This window comes from Podarcis cretensis (genome assembly GCF_951804945.1).
Source record: "Podarcis cretensis genome assembly, chromosome: 1".
Lineage (NCBI taxonomy): Eukaryota > Metazoa > Chordata > Lepidosauria > Squamata > Lacertidae > Podarcis > Podarcis cretensis.
In genome coordinates this window covers 51,957,094-51,980,958 of record NC_137170.1, presented here as the reverse complement: position 1 = coordinate 51,980,958, position 23,865 = coordinate 51,957,094, and the positions used below count along the sequence as shown (strand labels likewise).

Here is a 23,865-nt window from a genome sequence, read left to right as displayed (position 1 = left end):
TCACACCCTGTCCCCCACCCTTATGGTTTCACCTTCCCTTCTGCTTCTGTCTGCTTGCTTCTTGTATTCTTCCTTGGCCCTCTCTAAGTTAAGTTGGAGTTGCCGGTGGATCGCTTCCATCTCTTCAACAAAGTGTTCCGCAGCCGGGACACTCCATCTCTCCCCTCCTTCTCCTGGAAATGCCCTGGGATGACACCCATAATTGGCCAGGAAGGGACTTATCCCTGTGGACACATTCTCCGCGTTGTTGTAGGCCACTCTCCCCCTGCTGGTGCCTTCCTCCGCTGCTGAGTCTCTCCTGACTTCTGAGAGACCCTCCACCTCCTGCCTTTCCGATGGCAGTTCCCTAACACTATCTCATAGAGTTATTACGAGGATAAAACTGTGGGTAACAATGCATGCTACCCTCAAGCTTCATGGAGGAAGGACATGGATAAAAATGTAAAATTAAATGAAAGGTGTTATCAGATGCTGTCATCACAGTAAGTGTTTACATATACACAAGTTACCAGCAACCTACTTAACAAAAAAGTCTCAGGATTCTGATGATAAAACCCCACTTGGCTCCTAAGGAAGCCACTCTTCCTCATACCAAAGCGAGTTCCACCACAGAGCAAAGTACCTTTGCACTTTCCTACCTGATCAAGGGCTTGAAGAGAATCAGCAGTGTCTTGATGAACATCGTTGGGTGCACAATGTACAATGCTTTGATGTTCTTCTTGTATCTAATAATGAGAGAAAGATGAGAAGCCAAGCCAACCCTTTCACCCAAAAAAGTTCCCGCACAGCAATTTGACCCTTGCAAAATCCACAGCCACACACACTTACTTGCGGTCAAATTCCCGGTAGGCATCCCGCAGCCAGCTCAGGGATGGCTTGTTCTCACTGGTCAGGCCATGGTGCAAATAGACTAAGGTGTAATCACTCTCAACATACTGGTCCAATGTATACTTCAAATAGCTAAGGAGAGATGGACATACCTAAGCTCCAGAGTTTTTTAAAAATATGTATTTGCTTCTTTGCCTCCTGCAGTCACAGCATAAGGAAAGTAATATAGGTAACACAGGCACAGAGGTAGTGAATATACAGCCAGAGGGTGGGGTCAGATTGATGAAGGGCACTCCTAACCAAGTGCTTAAGGAATTTTGACTTAAATCTTAGTTGGGGGTTAATTGGTACCCAAATTCATGTAGTCAAAATCATTACAGATTTGAATGATCAGGGGAGAGTCTCAGGTCTAATCTTCGCCAAAGCAGGTGGTTCACTGCAGCAGCACTCACCTCAGCAGTTTCACATGATCAAGCTGATAGCTGGGAGGCATCCGGCAGGCACTGAACAGAATTACTTTCCGCCCATACTTGTCGTCACCTGAGGACAAAAAATGCCACACATCACAGCAGGTTGAAAGACAAAGCATGAAGACACCACAATAGGCAAATAATGGAGCACTGCTTGTGGAGTACTCAACTATTCCAAGGTGATACTAGTGGAAAGTTCAAAGGCTCTGCTTTGTCAAAAAAGTTAACAATGCAACATGAAACTTCACCGGTATGGAGAGAAGGCTGCATTTTGAGAGGACCCAAGGGTGAGAAGTGGAATAGAGCAAGGCATGATGAAAATAAATTATGAGGGGCACATACTCTTGGATCACGAGCAGACAATTTGAAATGATTCTCAAGCAGGAAATAGCCTAAAATACCCCCAGAGGAGCAGAGTATCCACAGGGTTATTCTAGTAAGCATTGCTGAGGTTTGTGATTCCAAGGTGGAGAGGGGAGGAAAGACAGTACTTCCCCCACAAACATTCAGAGAATAGGTCACTGATCCTTTACAAAGTATTGGCCTTGTCCATCATTTCCCCCCAGTGTATCCACAGTTCCATACCACCTGCTGTCCTTGTAGATAAGGAAAGAACTGGAACACAAACAAAATCAAGGACTGCACAATGACGAATTGGCCTGAAACACTATGGATCAGAAAGTGAATCAGCTGTGAGAAGAAGCCACCAGCAAACTGCAGAAGCACAAGATTTTGTGCTATCAGCCTGGAACAAATACTCTGTAAAATAACCTTTAACTTTTTCCCCAGTCCCAAATGAGGCAGATGACCTAGTAAGTCTGCTTCAGCAGTGTTACAAACTAGGCCTGGGGGTGATATATAGCTCTTGTCACATGAAAGTCCAATAAATGCCTTACCATGGGTTTTTTCTGGTTATTTCGTGACAGTGAAATTACCACTAATGTGAAATTTATGACAACAGTAAAAGCCTTTGCAATAATCTATGGCTGAGAGCAGTAATAATGACTTATCAGTAGAACAACGTATAAACACAGGTCTTGCCTCTCTGTCTACTTACAATGAGCAGAGCTAAAAGCATTTGATAAGTAAGACAAAATTGTAGAAGGAAGCGGGTCATATTAATGAATGGCCATTAAATGCTCTGGTTGATCATGGACTTCTCACTAGAAGTTACCTCATCAGCAGCTGGTTGCATTTGATAATGTTAGCTCTATTCTAAGAACATTCATGCTACAATAAATTTTGGTCTGAATCACCCTCTCTCAGGATCAATCTCTTCACGCACACAAACCTGTACCCATGAGGAAGAAATTGTGTACCAATGACCATCTCCTATGTGTGCAAAGGTACACATTTCTGCATATGAGGAGGGACTAGATTGTGCCACAAAGCTCTTTGGGGCTTTCACTATCATAACACTGAAGATGTTAAAAATGTACACCTTCCATGCTGCAAAGTCAGCCACCATCATTTATTACCTTTACCTCACATTTATTACCACTACCAGCCCACTTTATACTTAATCCAGGCTCAGAAGGGAATAGAGTTTTGTTTTTTAAAAAGTAAAATAAAATAAGGAAGATGGCCTCAGGATTCTGTGAGTTCTACATACTCAAAAGAACAAAAAGTATGAAGTCTGTTCAGTACACATACTGGATGGTAAATAAAATTCATTCATGGGTGATAAAGATTTATCTAATTTAGAAGGCAACCCTTTGGTCTTCCCTCTACCCTCAACCGTCACTTAGCAGCAACCATTCCATTAAGTTACAAATGAGGGAGATGGAAAGCAGGAGCATTCCATAAACTCTAAGGAACTAGCTCCTTTTGGCTCTTCTTCTCCCTGGACCCTTGCTATCCCAGTTAGTCTTCATAATAGCTTTGTAACTTTACAATCTGGTGCCAGACTTTACATGTTTTCCTCTTCCTTCCTTATCACTTTCTCTCCCTTTCTCTGTGTTTTTAAGAAAGTAAGCAGGGACAGTCTTGTTTTTTTTATCTCTAGGCTAAGCTGCACTAGTAGCTTTTTTTTTTTTTTACTAAAAAGCAAGGTAGAAAAGCTTTAAATATACCAACTACAAGCCATGATCCAAACAAATCAAATGCCTTCATGAGAGGGAAGTACAGTGGTGCCTCGCAAGACGAAATTAATTCGTTCCGCGAGTTGCTTCGTCTTGCGATTTTTTCGTCTTGCGGAGCGCGGATTCCCCGGGTATTAACGGTTTTACGAAAAAGGAAGCAAACCCGCAAGATGTTTTCGTCTTGCAAAGCAAGCCCATAGGGAAATTCGTCTTGCGAAGCACCTTGAAAAACAGAAAACCCTTTCGTCTAGCGAGTTTTTCGTCTTGCGAGGCATTCGTCTTGCGGGGCACCACTGTAACTAAAAGTCATGGATACATCTTTCAGTGTTTTACTTCACAGAGCAGAGAAAGTAGGAGTGGCAGTCTCTAGTATGTTGTATATACACAAAAGGAATGACAATCCGCACATCACAGGAACAGAAAGAGTCAATTAAGCTATGTATCTAGTATGCTACTCTACCCACCTAAAACCCTAACCATAATAAGAGATTTCCTTTCATCCTGCCTATTTTCCTCTTCTCATTTGACTTCCTTCAACACATAAACAGAGATTATGTAACTATAAAACTTACTCCACCCCTCCCCAAAAAAAATATGCAAACAGCTGCAGCACGGGAAGTCAAAGACATGCTTAAGGTAGAGGGGAAGCACCAGGTAAATGCCATGGGGATGCAAGGATGATATACCATCACATGAACACATGTGAAGCATGCGAAGGTAGAAGACATTGCAGGACAACATGGCACCCACCAGTGACAGAAAAAAAAGAAGAGCAATGCAGAGGTCATCTGGAACGACCGTACAAAACTACAGCCAGATCACAAGACCAATGTCCAACAGTTTATCCCACGGTTGCCCAAAAATAGAGTACCTAACCAAGGGACTTCCAAACAGCTTCCCATATATTCAATGGCCACAAACTGTGTGTACGCACATCCAGTGTACGCACTGGAGTAGATTGCAGATGCTCCTGGCAGTACATTGAATGGTGCCACAATCTTGTGACCAATGTAGTAAAATGGTGCTCCTATGAGATATTTTGCAGCCTTGCACCCCTTTTTGATGAGAACAAAAATAATTCCCGGTACGCATGATGGTGCAATATATCATGAAAAGAAACCCTATTAGGTTGGAAGAAGAAATGCTCCTGCCCAAAGGAAATCTGAGTGGCAAGACCTGAATGGTAGTATCTGTTGACTCTACAAACCACAGCTGTTCTATTAAGAAATGGAGAATCTTCCTTTGACAAAGAGGTAGTTTCAGACAATGTGAATTTCTGTAATGGGAAATGGGAAAAGAACCTGAATAGATTAATAACTCAGGTGTGGAATTATAGTAGTCACTTTCACCAATGCAACATATTATGATAATTAGTCCTGTGCAGATGTTTTTGAGAAATTGATTTTCAAAACTTGGCAGTGTATAAATAGAACACAATGCAAGATCAAACCATATTGATATCTACTGCTTTAGAGCAGCATTTTCCAACTGGTGGGTCAGAAAACAACATCAGGCAGATGGGGTATTTAGGATGGATCTTCAAATTGCCAGCTGTAAGTGTCAAGAGAAAGGTACATATATAACTATGGTTCCACTTCAAGGTCTTAAAGTTGGGAAAGACTACAACTTCAGGTCAAACCTAGCTCTTCAGGACCTGGACAATTAAAAGCCAGTTTATGGTTACACTTGCCCCACAAGCTTCTGGTTACCTGAAGTAAGTATCCCATATGCAATCTCAAATCAAGTGATGAAGCCTCTTAATAGTCACTGATTCTTTCTAGTTCATCTCCTGATTGTTCTCCAGTATTTGTTTTTCATAGACTAAGCAAGGCTTATTTCTATAGGCTTCTACTTCTAGACCAAGCTCTAGTCAAGGTAGCATAACATTCCAATAAATGCAAATATACACCCTAACACTATTCTTGTATGACACAACTAGAGTCCCATCAGTCCATGCAGGGAGCATTGAGCATGCACCCAACATTAAGCAATTATTCAACTGCCTTTGTCCCAAACGGGTTAGCTGTAATTATCATAAAAGCTCCTGCTTAAATCTGAAATAAAGCCCCTGCTGATGTTGAACCATAAAAATATTGTATGCATTAGAAATTCCATTGCACAGTTGTGGTGTGTGGCGCTGTTGTTACCAGGTACAGCTGCAAAGCTAACGATAACAACAACTTCTACAAGACTATCTTCAAATAAACTAAAGCACTTCCATGTTGTGCATTATCTAGAAAAATGCCCAGGCCATTTGAAATTTGAGCAACAAGTCCAAAGTGTGATAAACTTCAGGAACACTATGAAACAATAACCCATGTGTCAAGTTTCTATGCAAATCAAATGAGAAAAGATTTTGTTTTTTTAATGAAATGATTAATGCCTCAGGTGTGGAGTTACAGTACTCATCTGCACATGACAGCCCATTTAATTAGAAATGTTCTGCTATTGCAGTACAAAAGTGTAAAATACCCTAGGTTATAACACAGCACCATTTTATAATTCACACAGACACACACATACACACTGACATTCTCCCCATCTAGGAAAACATGTCCACGTCACATTGTTTGACGTGCAGCAGTTCTTTTATTCCTCTGAGAATACTCTGGTTAACAACCGCACTTTCCACAGCAGGGATTCTTTCCATGGGGGGGGGGGGAATGCATCTAAATTAACCTAAGTGAATAAGGAAACAACAGATTGTTTAAAAAGCCTCAGAAAAGTTCTCAGAATGCAGAATGTGGAGAACTGCATGTTGCAAGTAACACAGTGAGTTGTCATATATCTTGATTAAACAGGAAGTCTACAGCTGCTCCTTTTCCTGCACTATCAAGTTGATGACATGACCCTTAAAGTGATTGGAGAAATGGCTTGAGACATAACGCAGGCAAAGAAATGAAAGCAATGATGGTATAGTTAGGAGCCAGCACCTCTTTGTCTAGGGCATTTATATTTCTGAAGGTACAAAAACAGTCTTGTCATCATAAACAAGGCTGAAAAATTCAGGGTTCTTGGCAGTTCAAGGTGCTTCCCCTACACCACCTTCTGTGATCAAAATGATCTTCATCGAGCTTCTAGATATATGCAGAGATGCCTAAGGAAGCCAAAAGTCAATGGCTACATTTAGAGATGGAGAACAGGGGCATTTTTCAGCCACAACTCAGTTCCAGCACCTCTCAGTTTGCCATCATAAGAGAACAAGGGAGGTGTTCATGATGAGTTCTGGCACCTCTTCTTCTAGAAAAATAGTACAGTGGAGAACTGACACTTGTCAGTGTTTCAAAGTAACCATCTACTTGCATCTAAATTGGTGGAGAAATGATTAGCATAGAATCAGAGACATGATCTGCAGATACAGCAGGCCAGTGACCACTTGCAAGAAGAGATGCTGAAGAATAGAAGGACTACTATGGAATAAACAGAGAATGGCAGGCAAATGTACTTGAATAGGTTGTTCCGCAAACAATAGGTTCAGCCTACTGCTGGGTCACAGGGGATAAAGAAGGCCAAGTTCTGCCAAAGATTTGTGTCTGAATGATGCCATAGTGGGAATAAAGCAAAAACCATTCCATCCTGCATAGATTCCTAATAAGATAAATCACACATCACTGTCATGCAATATCCTGCAAACTTAGCTGCAGAAGAAATCACCCGCAAAAGATTTCCAATTGGGAAAGTTAGCAGTAATGACTGCCTGGGAGATATGTCCTGATGGATAGTATACCCATCACCATTCAAGAAAAAAAGAAGGCAGGCTGAAGCGTCAAATGAGAACTGTGGCACCCAAAGTGAAGACCGCAAGCTGAAGTCCACACAGAGCTCTGCCAGGGAATTTCCAAGCCACATATCCAGTTTGGAAAGCTACCAAGATGGCTATACCACCAGCTTAGAGAAGCATGACTGCAATCTACTTGACATAATGCACATCAAGTGCAACTTTGAGGTTCTGGGATGCCACCCTCAGCTTTGCAGAATTTGGGCTCCCCTGAGATAACCCAGCCACAGGCCACAGTCATGCTAAAGAATGCCACATTCTTTAAATGCCAATGACCCCAGGTATTCCACCTACCTGGCTGGACCCCATGAAGTGCACCCTGCCCTGGAGGAACAGAAACAAAGTTACATTATACCATAATAACCAAAGTCCTTTAACCAGAATAAGCTTAAGGACTGAGCTGACAGGGCTGGACAGAAAAGTTTCAACACACACACACAGAGTTGTATACACTCACAACTACAATGAGCTCAAAAACATGTTTACCTAGTTGTTAACTAGATAAATCTAGAAGTTGATTTCCCCTCCTCCTCCCTTTCTAGACTCTGTTGCAATCTGGATGAACTATTGCTTTTTTATATGTCAGGTTTCCTATACAAGGTATGCATGAAAAGGTAAACAGTAGCTTTTTCATACTACCAGACACTTAAACAACAGGATATTGCTAATACTGAAAAGTCAGTGAACCCATTTTCAGTTACAAAACTGAATGTTCCTATGTCCATTTCAAGGTCCTTAATATTGGTCCTGATATATAGAAAATAGAAAATAGAATGCTCTAGGATTTAAGAACTCAGATCCACCACCTGTCCCACTCCTCTTTCACACAAGTTTTGAGACCCAAGAGTAGCCAGTCACAGGGGAGTTTAAGAAATAACTTCAGTTCCTAACACTTCTGGGATCAAGGACTGCTTCTTGCTTGGCAGAGCTAAAAAACAAAACAAAACAATAATTCAGGAAATCAAATCCCTCATTACTTGGTCAATACCTCTGAAAAGCCAGCAAACATACAGAGGCAGAAGCAGGAAGAGAAGTTCCTGTAGATTACAGGAAAGTAAGCATGCTCCATTTGAGGCAAAAGGATGTACATCGCCAAAGGACAGCCCTAGGCCAGATCCTAGAGCAACGATGCTGAACCTGGGTCCTTCAGATGTTGTTGGGACTACAACTCCAATCATCCCTGACCATTGGCCATGCTGGCCAGGACTGATGGGTGATGTAGACCAACAACATTTAGAGAGCCAAAGGTTCCCTATCCTTTACCTAGAGTGTCCCAAAGTCCCACTAAAACACATAGACACATGCTCAATGGCAGTCTCCCAGTTTTAAAAATGCTGCTGCAAGAACACAGAAAGAAAGCCTTAAGAGGCTTTCCCCAAATCAATCACTGGAGTACAGCATGTTAATTGCTCATCAGACACTGAAATAATTGAATTCAAAAGTATTAACAATCATTTCCAATAATTCAGCCTAAAGCAGAATCAAACAAAGAAAGGAAACCAAAAGATTTACTAATCAATGCTCCCATCACAAGTTATTCCAGCAACTTTCATACTTCTAGACTCCAGAGAACCCCAGAATTGTCAAGGCATCTCAAGGGCCCCAAGCCCACAGTAATAAAAGATAGGCGTCCCAAAGGTTAAATTCAGAATAGCCTATGGCATGTAATCTGGATGATCACTTGGGATAAGGACATGGCATTTCCATTGTTTTTGAAACCAAAGTTACAACACTGCCTGGTATCAGAAATGACCACATTTCCCCAAAGTTCAGGTTGCGTCTCTGCCTCAGACAACCATCCCTAGTTCAACAAGGAAGTTGCATATCTACCTAGACTAGCCTAATATTTAGCTACAGCTACAACTCCCATCATTTGTGACCACAGGCATTGTTGGCTGTGGTGGGAGTCAAACAACATCTGAAAGGGCACAGGTTAGAGGATTAAAAAGAGCCTCCTGCTTCCATTGTGCAAGCTATCAATCAGTAGCAGCAGTGGTTCAGGTTGTCACCTGGAGATAGAAGAAACAAAATTAGCCTTGAAATGCCTTCAAGACATTGATAGCTGCCAACAGATACAGCATCTAGTTGTTACCGGAAAAATCCGAGGGCTCCCTTGGACAAAAAGTAAAGACACCAACCAGAGTAAATTGGAGCAAATCAGCAGCCTGTAGGCTTGGCCTTTATTGAACTGTTGCAACAGGGTACTCCCCTCACTTGCAGGTGAGAGAAAAGACACAGAAAAATAGTGTGCAAGGTCTTATAAAAACTTTTGAAATTCCCCTCCTCTAGGTCTAGCCCACCCCCAGAAACATCATGCATACATTACAGAAAGGAGGGGTTGAGGGAGGAGTTGTGGTGGTAACATCATGCATACATTACAGAAAGGAGGGGTTGAGGGAGGAGTTGGTGGTAACCTGAGTGTCTTGTCACCTGGTTGGTTCCCTTCTCCCCCTCCCCATGAGTCACTTCCAGGAGACAAAGGGGAGTTTGCAGTTTCCTGCCCCCTGAGGGAAGATCTGATCAGTGTCCTTTGTTTCAGTCCATGCTGAATCCACTCCCATATGCAAGTTCTTTGTGATCTTGATTGTCTTCTGTCTGGGACCATCAGGGTTGGCATAGCAACTGGGCAGGGCTCCTGTGTATGTGCTGGGATGCTGAAGGGATTATGGCTGCCCTGTATCAAACCTTCCCCATTTTGTAGTCCTTCCTTCATGGAGTAAAATAAAAGTGGAACAGTGCAAATCCAATGTATGGTTGATTTTCTATGAATTTATAACAGAAGCAAGGCGTATGTAGTGTGTGAGTGTGAGCGTGTGTGAAGTTTGTACAAACTGAATGATTGGGGTGGGGGGTTCCTGCTACATAGTCAAACTATTTCTTTGCAGTCATTTTGTTTAGTTTAGTTGTGCTTTTTTAAAAAAAAATTGGCAAAAGGTGGACAAATTAACCTTTCCTAATTAGGACAAGAACTCTGAACAGGGAATTTCAGTAAATGGAGGCTATTGGCAGTGTATACAATCCCACACAACCCTTGCCAATGTGCTTCTATTGTAAGTATAGTAATAAAGAGCCTACACATTTATGTGTATTCAAAGCTTTTACTTTCTGAGATGATTCTCTAAATATTGAGTATACTAGTGGTGCTAGAAATGCATCTATGCAATCCACATTTTAAAGATATATAGCTATTAGTTAAATTCCAGCTTGCTCTTCACTCACACTGCAACTCCACCCACAAGCCTAATTGGCACTGAAAATTCACAGAACCATGTTGAGAGCTAAGGGAGCCCACAGTGAAGAGATTTTTTCCATCATTCAATATGTCAGAAGCCAACACAGTACTAGCGCTCTGGGTGATAGATGTTAGAGGAATCTAAGGCATGTGGTTGCCAGTTAAAAAAATATTAAATGAAATGACTCTTCAGTAATACATAGTCCTACAGGGGAAAGCACTTCAAAATACATACATATGAACAAAGAAATAACTAATGTTATCAATAGTGGAAAAGGATATGTCAGTTGTTAGGGAATTCTTTATTTATCAAAGTATATGAATGTGCAATACTGCCAGAGCTGGGCATGATGTTAATGAAGCTCATTCAATTGGCTGAAATCCTGGGATGTCAGCAATAGAGTTATTATTATACATTTGAATACAATGCGTATCAGAAAATACCTTGTTTGAACTCATCTAGTAACTTAACACTGGGGATCTTTGTTTGATTAATTGTTTAATGTCAATTCACCATCCCAGGGAATAGAAAGATATCCCCAATGTATCTGCAATGGGAGGGGAGAACTATCCCATCCTGAGGACTTCTCAGGTCACACACTGAAAATCAAAACTAAATTCAAAAACTGTTAAGATGTGTTTTGTCTCAGAGGAAATAACAATTCCTTGAACTATCCTGAGCAGCCAGAATGTCTGGAGCAGAGAAACTCCAGAGAATTCAGTAATTTTAGAGCCCAAAACAAACATTGCTACCAAGAAGGGAGGAGATGAACTCCAGGCAGATGTTAGTAAAATGTAAGTAAAAGCGTAAGTAAAAGCTAAGCACAGCTTCTACTTCTTCCAGATCATTTGCCATTTCAATTTCTTCCCTTTTTTAACGATCAATTGCTTGCTATAAATTAACCAGTCTTCACTTCTATAATTGCAATGGTTGGCAGTAGCTATCAATGTGCATAAGGAATAATGGTCTGTATAGCCAAGAGGATGTACTGTTGCATAATGGTCAAAAGCAAAAGCTGGTGATGAATAAACTCCCAGCATTTATTCCTGCCTCCAGTTTCTGAACAGCACTGCCAGCAATCATTTACACAGCATAATTCCTCTTTGCAGGAAACCAAGTTTGCTAAAATCAGTAACTGAACGGCAAACAATGTTAAGTGAAGCAGCAATATAGGACAACCCAGGAATGTCAGTCAAACGTAAGGAAAAAAAGAAAAAAGAAAAATACGGAAGGCAAATGGGTCACATATCAGCAATTAGTAAAAGAAGATCAAGGCCAATTAAGGTTAAGATCTTATGAAGAACTTGGCCAATATTGTAATAGGTAAAGGTAAAGGTACCCCTGCCCGTACGGGCCAGTCTTGACAGACTCTGGGGTTGTGCGCCCATCTCACTTAAGAGGCCAGGGGCCAGCGCTGTCCGGAGACACTTCCGGGTCACGTGGCCAGCGTGACATCGCTGCTCTGGCGAGCCAGAGCCGCACACGGAAACGCCGTTTACCTTCCCGCTGGTAAGCGGTCCCTATTTATCTACTTGCACCCGAAGGTGCTTTCGAACTGCTAGGTTGGCAGGCGCTGGGACCGAGCAGCGGGAGCGCACCCCGCCGCAGGGATTCAAACCGCCGACCTTTCGATCGGCAAGTCCTAGGCGCTGAGGCTTTAACCCACAGCGCCACCTGCGTCCCCTAATATTGTAATACATGACTACAATATTATCAAATTGATCACCTATTCAGGCAGGATAAGATTATCGGATTTGGCAAAGAAGAATCAAAACTACAAAGAGAGTTATTAAAAAATCCTAAAAAGATATTATCTAAAATGTATAATCTATTATTAGAATGGGAATTAAAAGATGAAGAGGTGAAGGAAGTTATGATTAAGTGGGCCACAGATATAGGCCGCATGATTTGTTTAGATCAATGGGAGAAATTATGGAAATATGATATCAAATTCACAGCCTGTGTCACAATCAGAGAAAATATAATGAAAATGATATATCAATGGTATTTAACCGCGGTCAAATTGGCGAAAATTTATAAATCAAAATCTAATTTGTGCTGGAGATATAAAACAGAGATAGGAACCATGTATCATATGTGGTGGGAGTGTGTGTATATTAAAAAAATTGGAGTGACATTCAAGAGGAACTTTAAAAAATGCTTAAAATATCATGTAAAAAACCCCAGAGGCGTTCCTCTTGGGAATTATATCGACTGACATTCCTGCCACTAGGAAAAAAGTTTTCTTATATGCAACCGCTGCGGCCAGAATGATTATAGCAAAAAATTGGAAGGGAGAAAAAACTCCCTCAATAAGAGAATGGCAAATAAGATTTTGTGAATATATAGATTCAGCAAGACTTACAGCAGTGGTAAGAGGCCAATCAGACCAAAAACTGATAGAGGAGTGGACTTGCGTGAAGGAATACATCAAAAACATTGTTCTGGTATTAATATATCAATATGCAATGAATGAATCTTATAGAGTAAAAAATTAAGAAGAAATGGGTATAAGATGAGATAGTCAAAACTAATAGTGATAACACAGCGAAAAGAAGAAAAGAAATAAAGGAAGCCACACATAGGTGGAGGGAAGTCAAGATTTATGTTTGTATGTTTTGTTTGTTTGTTTTCTTTTTTGTAATCTAATTTGAGAGGTGTGTGTATCTATGTATAATAAGCTTGTTTAGTGTTCTGTTTTGTGTTTGTACGTATTGCATTTATCAATAAGTTTTTAAAAATAATAATTAAGATTTAACTCTTTCCTTGCAGCTGTGGCACAATTCCACACTCCAGGATGCTCTGCAGGAGAAGTGGGGAACCTGTGGCATTCCAGGTGATACTGGACTACATTTCTCATATTCCATTACCATTGGCAATTCTGGTTGGGGCTGGAGTCCAGCAACATAGGGAAGTTCACAGGTTGCCCACTGATGCTCTGGACTCAAGTGTGACTTGGCAGTCACCTAAAGTTGACTGATTTGTTCAGACAGTTGAGGGATTTGCCATGGCTCAGGAAAATTAGAGGCACACATGCAGAGTCTCTTCTAGCCTGCAAACAAGTTAAAACAGTTTTTCTTCGGAAGAATGAGTTTTCAGGTTTGCACATACTATTTTTCTCCCACCTTCTTCTCTCCAAAGAACTCAAGGTGAAGTACAGTACGTGTTCGTGGTCCTCCCTTCCTATTTATTCTCATAACAACTCTATGTGGTAGGTCAGGATGAGGGATAAAGGGTTCTATCTGATTTTGTCATACTGACAGTGGACACATTGCAATCAATGGAATTAAATTATTCTGAGTATGACTCAGTCGGATACAAGCCAATGAATGACCCAAGGTCATCTAGTAGACTTCATGGCAGACCATGGATTTGAACTCTTCTAAGTCCAGTATGCTATAGTCACTATGTATCAGAATGTATTCTCAAAGCTTATGTGATACTTTTCATTAGCAAAAATACTGATGCAGTTCACAATACACAAAATCCATCAAAATCAAGTAAAACAAACAATTAAAATCAAGTAAAAACATTATTGCAATAACCACAGTAACTGGAACAACAGAAACTGGTGACATTGTCAGGAAATGCCAGGAGAAAGAGACAGGTCTTCAACAGTTGGTGGAAACATCCCACTTTTGGAACTCATCCACCCTGGAATGCATCCCATTGAGCAGATGCTACAATAGAAAAGGCCCTTCTCCAGACCCCAGCCAACCAAACCTCAGTAACTCATGGTACTATCAGCCAATGGAACATCTGACTGAGGAGTTCATAACGTAGTTTGCAAGTCTGGGGTCAGACTGCTGCTTCAAGTGACTATCAAATAACTCTAATGGGCCCATGGTTCTCAAAGTTCTCTTCCTCTGTACAATTGATATTTTCACAACGACGATGACCACTATGTGAATCAAGCTATTTGGCTGGATCCAGACTACCCATGGGCAGAACTGCACCTACGAGTCAAAGAATCTTCCAGGACAGCATGGACAGTTGTGCCGTGACCTGCAAGGGGAACAGGCAAAAACAGCTTCCTCCCTGCTTGCTTCCTCCAGCAGGAGCCTCTGCTGGATCTTGGCTCCTTCTACAAACAGAAGGAATCCTATCATTCACTAAAAGACAACTTGGGATCCAACCTATTGTTGGGCCACTGCTGGGCTGGTTTATTTTATTTTATTTTATTTTATTTACTTTTTTATTAGATTTATATACTGCCCTTCATCATAAGATCTCAGGGCAGTTCACAGAATAAAATACAGGATAAAAACATGAACATAAATAAAACAAAACAGCAAAACAATAAAATAGACCCTATATCCCAAGTCATTATGCTGTATCAAAATGCTTTCTGAAGTAGAAGACAAAGAAATGAAAAGAACCCATTACCTGCCACTTCCACAATCTGGTGTCTAGCAATGTCGTAGTATGGGTCATCCCATCGTAAGTGAGTGACAGGGTCAGGGGAGCCCTTGAAGTCATCTACATTTTAAAATAAAGGGGATGGGGTGAGAGGAAAATGCAGAGAACATAAAAACCAGCACAGCTATACGAAGATACAAAAACACAGAGAAGGGATCAGGTATATCACGGAACCAGAAGGAACTGTGATGAATAGCATTAGTTTTGTGCAATTGTTCATTTTATGTTCAATACAAAACACTGCATGCATTCAGACCAATTGTGCTAGCTTATTTGTCAATATTTGCCTCAAATGTATAAACACACTATAAGTGGAAAGTAATCAATGATCTAAAATTCTCCACTACAGAATTCCACATTCATCCACTAGAATAAACTATTTACACTGCACAGAGAAACAGATACTTCTCTGGCATATAAGGTCTGTAGCATTCCATGCTCTTACCACCCCATTTAGATAAGATCTACATCCCAGTTTAGATACAGGGGCTAACTAGTACTTCTGCAGCATCTTAAAGAGGAAAGAGACACAGACAGGCAAAGACCTCAGAGTGCGCTCCACTAGACTACCCTTGCCCCCACAGGGTTATACTGTATACAACTATCATGCAAGAATATAACACAAAAAGAACCTGCTGAACCCTGAATCTTGTTATTTTTCCGCTTATTTATTATGTTATTAATTATTTTGATATCATTTGGATGCTGCCTATCCTGAAAGTCTGGATATAAATAAATCTAATAAATAAAAAGCTATTAAAGGTATATTTTAATATTAGTGCTGCAGCATATAGATTCCTTTCTAGTCACTTCATTGCTAGTAAAAGTACTCACCTGACTTAGGAAAAACAGGCACTTCATCTGGTGGCCAGTTCTTATCATCTAGAGAGGCCAATTTGAGCTGATTAAGGGATTCATTGGTATCCTCCAAACTCAGGTCTTCCTGTAGATCTGGGTATTGCTCCATGTTTTCCAAGCTTTAACTGCTCTCCTAAAAACCCCAGAAGGAAGAGCACAGGGATTCACAGATCAAGCAAGCAAATACATAGCAATCTTCAATATCATCTCCCAAAGCTGCTCCTTTATATATTGCCACAGATGTCTTGTCCAGAAGAACCTTTCCTCATATCAAAGGTGAGAGGGGGCTGGCTAGGGGAATACCACTGGCTGTACTCCATCCATTTCCCCCTCCTGTGCAAATACAGCCTAGTTGCTTTCTGTTGGTAGCATACAAGCCCAAACGGCAGGGAAATGCAACAGATTACACCAACCCCCTGCCTGACGCATTGATTCTAAAGGCTCCCATTTCCTGCACTCCATTGGCAGAGTTGGCAAATAGCCAAACAGCTTGCACAGCAAGGTGTTGCACTGGAAGGGTGCCCAAATACTCCTTCCCCCACTGGCCTATCAAACCAACAACAGAGACACACATGAGGATTCTTCACAGTGCTACAAGCAGAACTGTGAGGGGGCAGATTCAACAATAGACAGGTTGTCCTTGAGTGGCGCATGTTGAAAAAGCAGCCAAAGAGTTCTGGAGTTTGAGAAGAATTCAGTTCCTAGTACTTTTGGACCTTCTCCATGAAGAAATGTCATTCTTAGCTTGAGAAAGACAACAGTTTTGGAATTTTGGATGTTCACTAAAACATTAATGGACTCCTGATTAGAGTCACCACCAAAGGAGGCACACCACTGGTCAATAAATAACCACATATATGAGATCACTAGAAAGGTTAATCATTGTTCTCAAGAGGTAGGACATGAACACAATTCTATCATGAAACAAGAAGAAACAGAAAGTGCCTCCGAAAACAACCGGTCTAAAACATCAGCCCTCAAAGAGAAGTTAAGTTACTGTGACCAAAGCTAATGCTACAGCTAATATCAGAGATCAATATTAGCATTTAAATAAATATATGGTCAGAGAAGGTCAAATGAATGTCACTCATGCTTTGTTAAGGGAATCTCTGGACATTTCCCAAAAAATTCACCAGTGTTTGTCCAAATTCTGAGTGTTGAAGGGAGCTGCGATTTGCACAAGACCTCTTCCCTTCTCCTTCAATGCTTACACAATTATTTCATTGTCCTTATTTTCCAGATGGCTGTAAGCATATTGCGCAGCAAGTCAAATCGCATTCCTGTAACCAGACAAAACACGACATATATGGGCAGATGATCTTCAAGGCAGATCAGGAAGTATTCAGGGCACAGCAGATCAGCAAAGTCAGCCTCAGCTATTCTTTGCTAGTCTCTCCAGGCTGGAGGAGATGCTTGACCTCAGTGGGGGTAAAGAGCAAGACACTTTGCTCCTCTGAGCTATTAGCTAATGCTGTAACCATGCTTAAATTGCAGTCAACCATCTGCCCTTAGCAATATACCCAGTTTCTATGGAAACTCTAACCAGCATTTGCCGTGACTCATTCGTTTTGAAACAACTCTAATTCTAGCAACTTACTCTCACAGTTAACTGAAATTGTCCAAAAAAAACTACCCTGGCAGCAGGATGCAGACAGCCCCAAGCTTTCTTCTACCAAGGGATTCTGAATATTCCCAACTCGTGGTGCACAACTGGATCACTGCAGTATTGGGGGGCTACAGTTTTGCCAGATCTGCACTAGCAAAGCACTTAAGAATAAGTTATGAGCTCTATGAGGCAAATATGCTACTGATATTCTTTTTAGCAGGAGAATTTATTATTTTTACATCCCATGTACAGAAAGAAGACTCTTGCTAAACATGGAAAACTGGTTGTTGAATGTAGACATTGCCAAACTAGTGGATGGGAAAGAATTTGGAGTTCTGGGTATTTGGGATTCTGGTGGACAAAACTCATGTGGTATTTGTTTATACAGCTTTATGGACGAATTTACATATACATTTTCCTCACTTGATGACTTAGAACTGGGATCACCAATGTGGTTCCCGGGTGTGCACATACACCTACAGAAGCCTTCCCTGGAGCACCTTACCCTGCTAAGTTAAGCTTTAAAAAAGGACTCCGACTGTAGCTAACAGAACATGTGGTGTGCATTTGGATGAGGTGTGTGGCACTCTCAACAGTTTATCCAATTTATGTGTACCACAGGTCCAAAAAAAGGTTGGTATCACATGACTGAGAAGCTTACTGAAATGACCACCACAGACCAAACACTATAGACAAAATTCATACCACCTAAAAAACTTGAGTGTTCAGTGGAGACTGATCCTACATCTAGCAGAGAGTTAAGCATATCTTAATTATTCCTATCATATTATGAAATAATTCCTCTTACTCTGGATCTTAGGTCTGTTCTCCATTTGGAGGCAGACACAGTGAAAATATTTTTTGAAATCTCATTTTCCCTAGTGTCAGGTAGTGTTGTAGCTAAATACGCCTATTCATTTAAAAATCTGATCCAGATCTAAATGCTTTTAAACAAAAGTCAGCAAAATAAGAGTTGCGCAAGACTCCACCAACGCACAATATTCAGCGTTCAGACTCAACCATAATCTAAACTCCTTTAACATCCCATGCTCTAGGAATGGTGAACCTGTGATCCTTCTGATGTAGGATTACAGTTCCTATCATCCCTGATCATTGACAATGCTGGCTGGATAAGATGAAGGTTAGAGTCCAACAACGTCTGAAAGGTCACAGGCTCACCATTCCTGAGGCATGAGATGTTAAAGGACTTTAGATTATGGTTGAATCTGACTGCTGAATATTGTGTTGAAAATTCCACAGCCTAGCCATATAGACTTTGTGTTTCTACTTCATTTTCGCCCCATGTGACAAACATCACTGAGATCTGAACAACTTTAATGGGCTATTCAACCATGGGTTTACATTCAGGAATGTAAGAATGCCTGAGGAGTCTTTGACTTGCACATTCTCCTCCCTTGTACATTACTGATTCCTGAAAATCAGTAACTGATTACTGAAAATCAGGACTGAAACTTAGCTGGCTTGCTTTTTCATCCAAACTGGAAAACCATCATTTCCATTTGCCTGAAAATGATACTATGTTCTCATAACACCAAATTATGGTTGGTGTTACATTTGAAGCACCCTAAGCTTCATGTACCATGGCCATTCATTTGTTGTATTATTTAGCAGTAGGCTTTTTCTAATCTATGCTTCACTGAAATAGTTATCAAGCGTGGATACCGGGGAGTGGGGGGAGAGAATGTGGTATTTCTAATTAGCCGCAGGTCCTTTCTGGATTCTATCCAGCAGAGCCAATCCCTTAGTTGACAGTTATTCAAGGTCAAAGCAGAGCTCAGTTCTAGAAAACAATAATGATCTAAAACATCTTGACAAGCTGCTTTCCAGAGTTGGTTTTCACCCAATTCCATACAGCACAGTACAGGAAAACTCTCAATAGGCATAGTAGTATTTTTAAAAATATACTTTAACTATCCATTCTTGCCTTAACTGGTTCTTTATGAGGACGAGCTGCTGATACTGTATTCCTGTTTGTAGAGAGTATAGCTTTGGGGGGGGGGGGGACATTCTGCGCAATTTCCAAAACTTTAATGGAGCTGAATCAAAGCCACATATTTCAATGCTACAAAGAGGATTTGAATAAGTGGTTTGTTACCAAATATTTTTACGGCAGGTTCAATCAGCTTCCCTCCCTTATTGTAACAGAACTTCATCAATGCCGCTTTGGTTTTTTGTGCTTTGGCTTTCACTGCCTCCATATGGCACTTCCAAAAGAGGGTTTCACTAAAGAGTAGACCCAGGTATGGTATCTAAATGAGCAAGTGTGTTCTGTAGTTTTCTGATCTAAGCACCATTTATACCTAGAACCAGGGCACTTTTTAAAGTCAGAATTCAGCAGAACTTGGTCTCACACCTTTCAGGTGGGCATCATTGTCATTATAAGAACAAGGGAGGTGTTCATAGTGAGTTCTGGCACCTCTTTTTGTAAATAGCACTGCCTAGGACTGTGTTTGCCAAAAAGCATAATCTTGGTCTTAGAGTATTTTATGGATAGGCTTCCCAATTTATTGTTTTTGCTGAACACCTCCAGGAGCTTTTTGAGACCCAATCAGGAATGAGAGAGGAGCACTAAATCATCTGCATACATCAAGATTGAGATTGTTCCTAATTACTGGAGAGGGGTGTTTGCATTGGCTCAATATGGCCCCAAATAATTCATATAAATGCTAAAATGAGTGGGAGCCATAATGCAACCTTGCTTCACTCCTCGCAACATTCTGAAAGCATCAGTCACACCACCATTTAAACCTACTCTGACCCTCATTTATGTGTTGCTGTACAGCAAATCTCCACAGGGAAACTATTGCATAGATGCAGTGTTATAACAACTTGTTCCATACTTCCATAAACCAAATGTCCTTAAATGATAACCGGAAAAGGGATCTCTCTGAAGACATTAACTGCAAGAGAGGTTTTCAACTAATCATAGTTTTAACAGCTGGTGAGTTAAGATTCCTGCTTTTAGGTCATGGGAACATCACACCCTATTTCTTTCATATTATCAACAACCCTGCTGACTCAATATAGAAGTGTCCACTACAGCTGTTTGGGCCTCCAGTGCTGCATTGATTGTGAAATCCACTTAATTTTATCCATATTTCAGTATGGTAAAGAAAGGCAGCCATTATGTTTACCTAGCCAACACTGTTGTCAACCTCAAGGGGAGGGAGCAGAAGTGTTAAGCCAAAGTAGTCCCTCCCTCAGATCCCCCCTCCCCTCAGAAGCCACCAGCTTAAATCAAACAGGATACACTCACTGAACAATGCAATCTGCTGAACACCCAGAACTGAATTAGGTGACAGAACTAAAAAGACACCACACCTTTCCTGTCAGATCATAAACCTGACTACTCAGTCCCTGCCTCAGCCAACCATTTCCAGCTGCTGAGCTTACACTGAGACTCTGGAAATGTTACACAAATTCAATCATGGGGTGGGGGGTGGGGGAGAATAGTGCCACATGTTTAACGCACATGCCTACCCTGCTTCCTGGATAATTCTGTCTATTTGCTTTAGGATTTTTACTGCAAGCTCAAAGGACATGAAAACATAGATGCATAGAATAAATTTAATTTTGAATTTAAATTTAAATTTGACTGCTTTTGTTTAGCAGGAACAGCTGAACATCAAAGACTTCCAAGCAGGCTATATAATCCCTCTAATTTCTTTCACTCATTATCTCAAAGCAAAAAATTGTCATGAAAGTGGGCATTCCTGTCATATTTCCGTCTTCAGAATGCTCTTCACAAGTCAGACATAATAATCCTATAAGTGGCTTCATCCTAGTTCAATGCTCTGTTTATGGACATGCATGAACCAACACACAATAAATAATGATTTCTCCTTAAACAAGTGCTATCACACCTCTCTGGTTTTACTGAGCCCCTACCACACCCCACACTTCCCACTCTTCTCCTTTACAGAACTATACAACTCCCCCTTTTCTTTCCAGCTCAAATACATAAACCACAAAGCCCTAGTGACAATCTTGTGATGGGCCACAAAGTCTTCTGCAGTAGACTCAAGTATTTGTGGGGTTACATTTACCACAGAAGCATGATGTACGAATCCTGATAAAAGCAGGATAAAGCAGTTTCTGTGAGATGATTTATGCAAACTAGCAAAGCATACATTTAGAATTACCAGACTCAAACCCCCAAAGGGCTCCAGAAACTTTTAAAGTTTAAATTAAAATAGTTACATACCACCTCTTTAAAATATCAAAATGAAGTGCAACAAAATAATTCAGTGTAACAAAGCAATTCTATATACAATAGAAACAGTCCGATAAAAGAAACAACACAAACACAGGAACTGGGAACCATTCAAGTAATTGTATCAGAGGCCAGGGAAGCCTCAAATAAGGTAGCTGTGTTTTTAAAAACAGCAGATGAAAGCTCACCACAGCAGGTGCATCTCACAGGCTGGAGGCCAAAAAGGAGAAGGCCCTTTTCCAGCTTAACATGAGATAAGTCTCTGTGGGCCACAGAATAAGTGACAGGGCCTTCTCTGAAGAACTTAGCGAGCAGACACATCTATATGGGAGAAGGCAGTCTCTCAAATAACTGTTTTTCCTTTAAGTTTAGGAATATGTAGGTATAATGAAACCTTCAACTTCGCTCAGCAGCACAATTCCCTCAACACAGATATTATATGCTGCAGCTTCCAAACTAGCCTTAAGGCCAGGCCCACATGGACCAAACTGCCATAATGCAGTCTTGAGCTTACCAATGCATGGGTCACTGTAGCTTGGTTGCACTGGTCCAAGAATGGTCACAGCTAGTGCAAGAGTACAAAAGTAACCTTTAGCCACTGAGGTCACTTGTACCCCCAGAAACAAAGAATGATCAAGGAGCACCCCCATATGACATTCCAGTTCCAGTAGAGGGAGTGGAACCCTGGTCCAGAAAAAGCAAACTCCCAAAATCCATGCACAGAGCTAGTCGCTTACAGGGCCTTGGTCTTAACAGGATTCACTCCCACTTCCTGTGCATACCACATACTCATCCAGGGCTTGCACAGTCACACTTGATTCAGATGTAACAGAGAAATGGAGTACCATCAGAATATGCTTAACTCCATGGTACAAATGGGGTCCCTAGTGGAACAGCTTCATACAGATGGCAGTGGAGACATCACAATTCACTCCAGCACCCTTCTGTGTAACGGACAGGAGGCCAACACGCAGTCATCCGACACTTTAACGTACTCTGTGACAAGCCCCATTCAATAGAAATGGGGGAGTTCTGGCACTATTTTTGTGGCGGGAAAGTCTTTATATGTTTGCATTTAAGCAACCCACACCCCTTGACCTTACTACCCCTGCTTAACTCAGTTGCAAGTATTTCCCAAATTGCAAGTATTTCCCCCCAAAAAAGTGTGCACAGGTGGCAAGGGCTTGGGTCCTAAAATCAGTTCACTTTAACGTAAACGAACGTTTCCCATCTCTCCCCACCCCCGCCGCCTTTAAGCACCTGCACGCACGCGCACACTCCTCTAAAAGCCTCCCCAGTGTAGGCACCTCCACCTCCAGCACCAAAAAAGATCTCCAGGAAAGGACCGAGGCCGGGGGGGGGGGCTCCTTAACAACAAAGGCATGGGGGCCCCTTGAGTTGCTGAGGGAGCGGGGGGGGGCGTATTCCAAAATCTTGACCTAGATCTGAACCTGGCAGCCCTGAGAACGACGACACCCACGGAGATGGTGGGAGGGTCGAGACAGAAGCCCAGCCCAGAAGCCTGGCAGCGGCCCCTGCTTGACAAGAGACCTCCCTCCTTCCCACCTAAAGTCACGCTGAGGCTGGAGTCGACGCATGCGCCCTCCCTCAACTTCGTCCCCAGCCCCCCCGCTCCCCCCCCCAATAAGCAAGAGAATAAACCCAGAAGGAGCCCCGCCCCTCGAAGCGGCGCCTGGGCCTCCACTCACTGTTTATCTCATGAAGGTGTGCGCGGTGGGAGGAAGGGAAGAGATGCAGCCCCGACGCCGACGACGCGCACCCAGTACGGAGTTCCTGCGCTGCGCGCTCCCTGAGCGCTCCTCCGCTCGCCAGCAGCCGCCACTCCCGCCTGTCAAACCCCCCTTTCACAAACATCCGCCTCCGAACCGGAAAGAGGACGAGTCTCCGTGGCAACACGCTCCCGCCTACTCGGGGAAAGGCCGGCGAGAGAAAGGGAAAAGCCGTCCGGGCGCAAACACGGCGCGCTGCGCGGAACGTTCCGCCCAGGAGCTGTTATGGAGCAGAGCCCCGGCCAGAGTGAGGGCGAGCGGGTGTCTTTCGGGAGACGGGAGGGAGCGGAGAGCGCTTGCCGCCCCGCGTCCTTGACTGCTCTCACCGTCCCTTTCGTGTCTCTGCTTCCCTTTCAGGTTGGCCCCCGGACGCGCGCGGCGGTGGCGGCGGCGGCTGGTCCTGCTGCCCAGTGTGGAGCCTTCCGCGGGGCTTAGCCCTGGGCCCCTCCCTGTCCGCCGAGAGGGGCCTCGGGGTGTGGTGTGTGGGGAGCCCCTTGCAGCCGGGGGCGCTGCTGCTCCTGCTTGGTCCGGAGGAAGAGGAGCAGGAGGCGGGCGCCTGCCCGGCGGT

The 23,865-nt window shown here is 42.3% G+C and overlaps 2 protein-coding genes across 3 annotated transcripts in view; one reads left to right on the top strand and one right to left on the bottom strand.

Moving 5' to 3' along the window:
- Positions 1-23,377, bottom strand: part of ARHGAP1 (Rho GTPase activating protein 1) — a 32,609-nt gene extending 9,232 nt beyond the window's left edge. The window contains exons 1-7 of one of the 2 annotated variants that reach the window (XM_079951954.1): positions 23,217-23,377; positions 15,644-15,800; positions 14,777-14,869; positions 7,452-7,481; positions 1,281-1,368; positions 829-960; positions 639-725 (exon numbers count right to left, since the gene is read on the bottom strand). In XM_079951954.1, coding sequence (XP_079808080.1) covers positions 639-725; positions 829-960; positions 1,281-1,368; positions 7,452-7,481; positions 14,777-14,869; positions 15,644-15,776 — 563 coding nt within the window. In that variant the 5' untranslated portion in view covers positions 15,777-15,800; positions 23,217-23,377. The remainder of the gene's footprint in view (positions 1-638; positions 726-828; positions 961-1,280; positions 1,369-7,451; positions 7,482-14,776; positions 14,870-15,643; positions 15,801-23,216) is intronic. The other variant, XM_079951955.1, reaches the window with a different exon arrangement.
- A 59-nt stretch (positions 23,378-23,436) lies between these two features.
- Positions 23,437-23,865, top strand: part of LOC307227006 (uncharacterized protein) — a 39,230-nt gene continuing 38,801 nt past the window's right edge. The window contains exons 1-2 of the mRNA XM_079996075.1: positions 23,437-23,544; positions 23,655-23,863. Coding sequence (XP_079852201.1) covers positions 23,523-23,544; positions 23,655-23,863 — 231 coding nt within the window. The 5' untranslated portion in view covers positions 23,437-23,522. The remainder of the gene's footprint in view (positions 23,545-23,654; positions 23,864-23,865) is intronic.